The sequence below is a fragment of the Arachis hypogaea genome, chromosome 1 (assembly GCF_003086295.3).
Source record: "Arachis hypogaea cultivar Tifrunner chromosome 1, arahy.Tifrunner.gnm2.J5K5, whole genome shotgun sequence".
NCBI lineage: Eukaryota > Viridiplantae > Streptophyta > Magnoliopsida > Fabales > Fabaceae > Arachis > Arachis hypogaea.
The window spans coordinates 66510733-66519148 of record NC_092036.1 but is presented as its reverse complement, the minus strand read 5'-3'; the positions used below and the strand labels follow the sequence as shown (position 1 = coordinate 66519148).

The following is an 8416-nucleotide window of genomic DNA, read 5'->3' as shown; positions in this document are numbered from 1 at the left end:
ATCTATTTATTCTATCCATCCTCTTCTAATTGTATCTGCACACTTTTTATGATCCTCCAAAAAGCCTCATATTTAAATTTTGTTGTGTACTTATTTTTCGACTCCAAAATCAGGACAATCAGGCAATGATCCGAACTAATTACTGGTCATTCGATTAAAATAACATTTTGGTATATTTTGCACCATTGCAATTAGTTAGGACTTTGTCCAATCTTTTCCTGGAAATGAAGTCATTCCTGAGATTGCTAAACCACGTAAATCTATTTTAGTCCAAATCTATTAAACCATTACTATTTACAAAAATTCTAAATTCCTTGATTTGTCTCTAGAGTTTAAGATGCATCTCTCATTTTTTATCTTGATATAAAATATCATTAAAGTCGCCAAAAAAAATTTAAGAGATTTAATTATCTTCTTTGTTAACTACAAAATCCTCCTATAATTTTCTTCTCTGATTATACTTAGGGTAACTATAAATAAAATTAACAATCTATTGTTTTTTTTGGTATTAAATTACCAATCCACCTATTATCTTTTTTATCTTCAATATTAGTCTTAATATTATCACTCCATATATAAACATTAATACTCATATTAGTATTCCACAAAAGACATATACCGTCCAACATCCTCCGAAGTTCTACACAAAAAGATCTATCAAAATGTAGCTTTTTCTTAATTTTTTTACGTAGTATTTGTCCTGTAGATTTTATTTTTCTATTTGGGTCTACCAGCACAATGTAGAGAATTAATTGGGCCAGTAAGTTGGGCATGGGAATAAACCCAATAGAAGAAGAGGCCCATTTCGATTTGGTCTATACCTTCTCCTCCCTCATCCCATTCGGATCTGGGAGTTCCAACGTTTGCTTCGTCGCTGTCTATAGTGATGATGAATCGTCTAAAGACAATTACCCGTTCCCTCCGATTCCTCGACTCGTCTCTCGCCACCCGACACATTGAAACTCGGTCACTCCAACTCGCTCTGAACCAGGTGACTCACTTTTCTCTCAACACTACTACTGCACCTTCACCTTCTTCCCTTTCGAATGATCACTCTTGCAATCACCGCTTTTCAAGCATTCATCACAGATTCTTCTTTTCTTCAAAACCAAGCTCCATATTGGAGCTTGTTTTGACGAGCGATTGGTCCCAATGGTTAGAGCTAGAGTTAGACAAGTGTTGCCTTTTCTTGACCCATGAAACTGTTATTTACGTTTTGAAGAATTTGGATAAAAACCCAATTAAAGCTTCGTGTTTTTTCAACTGGGTCAGCGAGAAACAATGGTTCAGACCAAGTTCCTCAGTGTATAGTTTAGTTGTTAGTATCTTGGCCAAGAAGGAAACTAGGGAACAATTTTGGATAACTCTAGTAGCCATGAAGAAAAATGGATTCTTTCTTGATACTGAAACTTATTTGCCAATTTTAGCTGCTTTTAAGAGGGATAATTTGAAGAGTGATTGTGAGGGTCTTGCCCACTTTTATAAACAAATGATTCGGGAGAATGCAAGGGAGAGTGTTGTCAACAATGTGGTTGGTATTATTACAGCGTCTGAATGGGGTATTGAGGTTATGGAGAAATTGGGGAAGCTTAACATTCATCTGTCTGATAATTTTGTAGCGAGGGTTGTTAAAGAATTTAGAGGTTGTCCTTTGAAAGCGTACCGATTCTTTCGTTGGGTTGGTGAGCAATCTGGTTATGAGCAAAATGCAGTGACTTATAATGCAATTGCAAGAACTCTTGCTAGGGCTAATAGAATTAATGAGTTTTGGGAAGTCATAGAGGAAATGAAGAGTGTAGGTTATGAATTGGATGTTGATACATATACAAAAATATCGAGGCAGCTTCAAAAGAATAGGATGATAGAGGATGCTGTTGAGCTTTATGAGCTTATGATGGATGGATCATGCAAGCCATCGGATCAGGACTGCAGTTCCCTTTTAGTGCACATCTCAGATAGTCATACACCAAATTTAGATTTAATATTCAGAATAATAAATAAATATGAGTTGAACCGGCATACTCTCCCAAAGGCAATCTATGATGGAGTCCATAGGTCTTTGGCAGGTGCTGGGAAATTTGATGAAGCTGAAACTATTGTTGGGAGTATGAGAAATTCTGGATATGAGCCTGATAATGTCACATTTAGTCAAATGGTTTTTGGACTTTGCAAGATGGGGAGGTTAGAAGAAGCGTGTAAAGTGCTCGAAGAGATGGAATCTTGTGGATGCATCCCTGATATCAAGACTTGGACCATCTTGATCCGAGGGCATTGTTCTGCCAATGAAATAGATAAGGCATTACTTTGTTCTGACAAGATGTTTGAAAAGGGATGCAGTCCAGATGCTGCCGTGTTAGGTGCTTTAGTTGACTGTTTTCTTAGCCAACAGAGAATAGAGGATGCATACAACTTTCTTGAAGAGACAGTTAGAAATTTTGTTACATCTCCATGGCAAGGTACATATAAGAAACTGATTGAAGGCCTATTAGGAATTGAGAAATTAGAGGAGGCACTTGACCTTATGTGTTTGATGAGGAAACACAAGTACCCTCCATTCATTGAATCGATTATTCGATACATTTCAAAATCTGGGACCGTGGATGATGCTGTAAAGTTCCTGAAGGCATGGAGTACGGAAAGTCCTCAATCCCATTCCGCCTATGTTCATGTGTTTGAATCGTTCTTCAGAGAAGGTAGAGAGTCTGATGCCAGAGATCTATTGAGTAAGTGTCGCCGCCATATAACTAAACGAAAAGAAATCCGTGCACTTTTTGGTTCAGTAAGGAATTGCAAGGCTGCAGTTGCAGGTAGCACGTAGCCCGGACGTTGACATGTGCTGCCTCTAGAAAACCATCCTGAGGCTGAGTCCCCAACCCTGGTGGACTGGCTTGAAAGATAAACAAGCACAGGCTGCTAGTGCTACTTGATACTTCTAATATTTGCCTGCCTGGTATGCATCTGATATATCTTGGTTCACATTGGTTCTCCTGAAGGGGGTGACTATTTGTGGCTCTATCTCTCTTTTTTATTCCTTTCTGGTTTGGTTGTGTCTTTTGCGAGATCTTTCTCTGACTTGAGTATCTCCACAGTTACGTATAAAAATTTGAATTTTGCCTCTTTTCTCAGTCATTTTCTGAGTATTTGTGAGTTCTTTCTGGTTTTGTGACAATTTGAGTGAAAATTACAAATTGGTATTCTTTTTTTGGATGAAGTCCATTGCCATGTAGGTACAGTTCAAATTTATCCAAGGAGTTTTGGTTTTGTTTACATATATGATTTTGTTGTAGCATTGATTCTCATCCTTTTTTACTTTGATGAGTGGCCAGTGTGGCAGTGTCATTGTATAGACGGCTTTACATGCATAAAATTCTGATTATTTTATAACAAAATATGGCTTATGCTTGAGTTATTGGCTTTATTTTTTCAACTAAACACTGCTTAAGAACCTTACTGAAAAGGTTTGTGAAGCTGTGGTTCTTCTGTTCTGTTGTCAATGGATTGCTGCTCCCTCTGATATTCTGGTTCTGCTCTTTTATTCTGTGCTGTTGTTAATGGATTGCTACCAGGTTTGTCAATGGATATTTTGCAATACTCTTTCGCAAACATTTGTTTCAGACTTTCAGGCCATCATTCAGTATGTTATTTCACTTTAGAAAGTCCTATGGCTTATTTTCTCATTGGCTATTTTGACAATTTAAAATGCTTTCACCCCTTGAATAGTATTGTGAATCTTATTTTGGATTTGATTGTAAATTTCTCATTGGTTCATGTAGTTCAATAGTAATACAAATTCTTGCTTGTTGTTTTGATGACATAAGTTTCTGGATGATGATGTTGTTGTGTCATTAACTTTGAATTAATTTAGGTTATTGGACGAATTATGTTCTTATTCGTTTGTTTATAAACTGATTTGTTTCTCCTCATCTTTCTATGTCACAGATTTATTTGTTTCCTTTATTTCTCAACCTAGATAGCTAAATGGATAATAATTAATAAACATGGCACTGAAGCATGAGCAAAATTTTTTAATGAATAGCCATACATGGTTGATAAGCGTTTTAAAATTGTTTTGCAGGTGGAATAAGTAAAGCTCCATAATTTCAGTTTGAAGTTCTTAGGAGGGAATAAAACCTCTCTAAACTCTTAAGACTAACCATATCTATTTGATTCAGCAATTTGTTGTTGATCCTGTAAGTCTATTCTATCCATGTCTGATCACATGCCCTTCATATTGGAAAATGAAAAATCTGTGTATTTTGCTTCGTACAGGCTAATATCTGGTAATGGATCATATGTGGTGGTTGACAAATCTAAATCTTCATTTTCTGTAATGTTTTCATTTTTACCGCTTAGAAGAGTGGTAAGTCATTAAGCTTTTGCTTAACAAGTATAAGCTGTGAGAATCAAATTGAACAAAACACGCGTCTTCCTTACTCACCTATATCTTTAAAAAAAAAATTATCCGAATATATTTAGATACATCTTCTTAAAATGAATTTTGAAATAGTATATATTATTATTTTTTAAAATAAAAAATATTTTAAATACTTTATACCATTGAAAAAGACATTAAAAGCATTAGTTTGTATTTTAATAGCAAGATAATATCAAAAAAATGTTTTTTTTTTTTCATATATGTCGTGTTTTTTTGGCTTACAAAAAGTTAATGTGTTTGGATGACTTAAGTTTGTATCAGTGTTTCATAGGACAAAATTAATAATTTTATCTTTTAATTCTAGAAGGGAATCATACAAACGAGAAAAATATAAAACAGCAGAATTTTATCATGCGAGTTTGCAATTTTGGCATTTTTCCTACGCGTACGCGAGATCACTGGGTAGCGTCCAATGTCCGCGTCATGTCCGCGTCACGTGGCACCTCCACATACGCATGATGTTGTAGAATTGCAAAATGCTTATAATTGAAGAATTCAGTTTCTCAATACAATTTTCAAACCTTCATATCTTTTGGTACAAAATTCATTTTCAACTATTGGAAAGATCGAAAAATGAAATTTCATAAAAATCAATTTTGGAAAATCTTCCAGCTCCGAGGACTGAGTTACGGCCCGACGAAGTTGGCCAAAAATCAGTTTTTACCAAAAAGTAGAATTTATCAATTTTCTAAAGATTCACAAGCCTAAACCATTTTCAATCAACAAAGTGAACCCAAACCAACTCTATCCACATATTCACGCTCAATCAAATCCAAATATACTTCATCTACACATTCCAATTAAAATACATTAATTCCACATTTTAAAACCTCAATTTTCACTATTCCATCAATCCATTCAATTTTTACATGTTCTAGACTAATTCTCTACTCAAACTCATGCATTATCACACAAGTCATTCATCACTTACTATTCATACTTTGGGTCGAAGATGTCCGACCCGAGACGATCGACGACAAGCCAATCGACCTCTTCAAGTCCGAACTATCCGACCTCTTCTCCAAGAGCTCGGCCAAATCACCAGGAGAGCCCAAAAAGGGCCCAAACAGAAGAACACGACCCAAATCCAAAGGCAGCCCAAAGCCTATCGAGATAAGGGCGGTTCCCTTGAAGATAAGATGACTTCACCCAAAGATAATATAAGATAACCATCTTATCTCCAGAAAGATCATTCCACACTATTATAAATACACTAGAGCACCTAGGTATAACTCATACTCTGATTCTACTAAAAACCCTACTTAATACCCTTGCTAACTTAAGTATCGGAGTCCCTTGCAGGTACCACCACCCTCCGGTGACGAAGGATCAGCACAACCACCAAGTCCAACAAGTCGGACACGGTGGCTCCGCCCATCATCATCAAGTCGGATATAACAGCTCCGACCAGTACAGAAGATCTCATCCGAGATCGACCTACAGTTTCAGGTAACACTCGAAACATTGGCGCCGTTGCCGGGGAAGTTGGAAGTCATCCCATCATCATGGCAGACAACCTTGACAACGACCACGACTCTGATCTAGAGAACAGGACGCCGCACAAGAACACGGACGCCACATCAAAGGATACTCCTCAACTAAACAAAGATAACAGTCCGCCAAATGCAGAAATCTTAGAGGCATTTCAGCCTCAATAAGAACGTCTTAAACAACTCGAAAAAGAAGCCAAGTATCAACGAGAAGCCGAGAAGGACCTCAAAAGGAAAACTAGGCGACGAAAAGAGCTGGAAGACAAACTATTGCAGCTTGAAGCAGATCTAAAAAAGACTACTCGATTCAATCACGAGGGTAATCCCCACAAGGATCAAGACCCGTTCACCAAAGAGATTATGAAAGCCAATGTCCCAAAAGACTTCAAAGCTCCCGACATAACCCCGTATGACGGCACATCAGATCCAAGCCATCATCTCAGTAATTTCAGAAGCAGAATGTATCTCACTGATGCCTCGGATGCAATCCGGTGCAAAGCCTTCCCAACTACCTTAACCAAAACGGCAATTAAGTGGTTTGACAGCCTACCCTTGAGGTCCATCTCAAGCTTTGACGACTTAGCAAGAAAGTTCCTCGCCAGATTCTCCATCCAGAAGGACAAATCCAAGCACGCCCCAAGCTTGTTAGGGATCAAGAAAGGAGATCGGAAAAGTGTTCGCAACTACATGGAAAGATTCAACAAAGAATGTCTGGACATACAAAGTTTGCCAACTGAAGCAGCCATTATGGGTCTCATCAATGGCCTACGAGAAGGGCCTTTTAGTCATTCCATCTCAAAGAAACATCCCACATTTCTAAATGAAGTATAAGAACAAGCAGAAAAGTACATCAACATAGAGAAAAACTCTCGACTATGAGAGACCTCGAAATTCGGATACTTTTACTCCTCTCGAGATAAGGATAAAGAGTCCAAGAAAAAAGAAGATCAGCATGGAGAGAAGATCAAGAAATACCACAATTACACCCCTCTCCGGGTGTCTCTCGTGGAAGTATACCGAGAAGTATGCCACACTGAAAAAATCCCACCACCTTGCCCACTTAAAAGCAAAAAGGGAGGAAGAAATCGGACGGAATACTGCGAATACTATCGAATTTATGGACATCCCACCGACGAGTGCTTCGACTTGAGGAATGTCAGAGAAATTGATAAGAGAAGGGAGACTAGATCGGTACCTAGCCAGTAAGACAGAGGAGCCCAGAAAAAGAAGAGACGAAGAGGTCGGACGAACAGAACGACCACCTCGTACCCCAGAGAGACATGTTCACATGATACATGAAGGATTTGCGGGAGGAGGAATCTCCAAATCATCTCGCAAAAGACACCTCAAAGAAATATATCACGAGGAGGAGAAGGAGCACCCGACCTCTTTACTATTACTTTCACTAAAGAGGACGCAGTTGGTGTCATCTCGGGACATGACGATCCCATGGTCATCACTATTATATTGGCCAACGCTAACCTCCACCGCACACTGGTGATCCAAGGAAGTTCAGCTGACATCTTGCTCAAAATCGCCTTCGACAAACTCAGCCTGGAAGAAAAAGAGCTCAGAGCATATCCGAACAGCTTATTCGGATTAGGAGACACTCCAATCCAACCACTTTGATACATCTCGCTACACAGAACCTTTGGAAAGGGAAACCGGTCAAGGACACTCAACATAGACTACATTGTGGTCGACATGAGCTCAGCCTACAATGCTTTAATAGGTCGGACAACGCTAAATCAGCTCGGGGCAGTAGTCTCAACTCCACATCTATGTATGAAGTTCCCAACTACAGAAGGGATCGCTACGATAAAAAGGAGACTAGAAAATAGCACAACGCTGTTACAATGAAAGTCTGAACCTTAGAAGCAAAGGAGAAGAAATCCATACCATCGAACTCAAGGGAATTCGAGGTCGGGAAGAACCCCATCCATAGCCAAAAGTCCAGATCGGAGATGTCCCAGATAAAACAACCAATATTGGCGCAATCCTAAAGGGAGAAGTAAAAAAGTCCCTCATACAGTTCTTAAAAGATAATAATGACCTCTTCACATGGAAGGCCGCAGACATGACGGGCATAGACCCCAAGCTAATGTGCCACAAGCTTGCAGTATATCCAGGATCTCGGCCGGTACAGCAGAGGCATAGAAAGCTCGGACCAGAAAGATCCCAAGCTGTGGAAGAACAGGTGCAAGCTCTACTAGAAGCAGGATTCATTAGAGAAGTCAAGTACCCACTATGGCTAGCCAATGTTGTCTTGGTGAAAAAGTCAAATGGGAAGTGGCAGATGTGCACTGATTACACCGACCTCAACAAAACTTGTCCAAAAGATCTTTATCCACTCCCAAACATCGACACTCTAGTGGACGCCTCTTCCGAATACAAGTACCTCTCATTTATGGATGCCTATTCAGGATATAATCAAATCCCGATGTACCCACCTGATCAAGAAAAAACCTCATTCTTAACACCCAAAGCGAAC

The 8416-nt window shown here is 38.9% G+C and overlaps 1 protein-coding gene across 2 annotated transcripts; it reads left to right on the top strand.

The window, feature by feature from the left end:
- The first annotated feature begins 849 nt into the window (after positions 1-849).
- On the top strand, positions 850-4309 carry LOC112805640 (pentatricopeptide repeat-containing protein At3g48250, chloroplastic). Of its 2 annotated transcripts, none has more exons than XM_025847997.3 (2): positions 850-2950; positions 4076-4309. In XM_025847997.3, the coding sequence occupies exon 1, from the start codon at positions 887-889 to the stop codon at positions 2816-2818; it is 1932 nt and encodes a 643-aa protein (XP_025703782.1). In that variant the 5' UTR covers positions 850-886; the 3' UTR covers positions 2819-2950; positions 4076-4309. The 2 variants fall into 2 exon arrangements, with proteins under 2 accessions (XP_025703782.1, XP_072054902.1); XM_072198801.1 differs by having other exon boundaries at positions 850-3634.
- Positions 4310-8416: the final 4107 nt, after the last annotated feature.

What these genes read in the sequence shown, in the direction of transcription:
- LOC112805640 (XM_025847997.3), top strand. Translation starts at nt 887, where the DNA reads ATGATGAATCGTCTAAAGACAATTACCCGTTCCCTCCGATTCCTCGAC.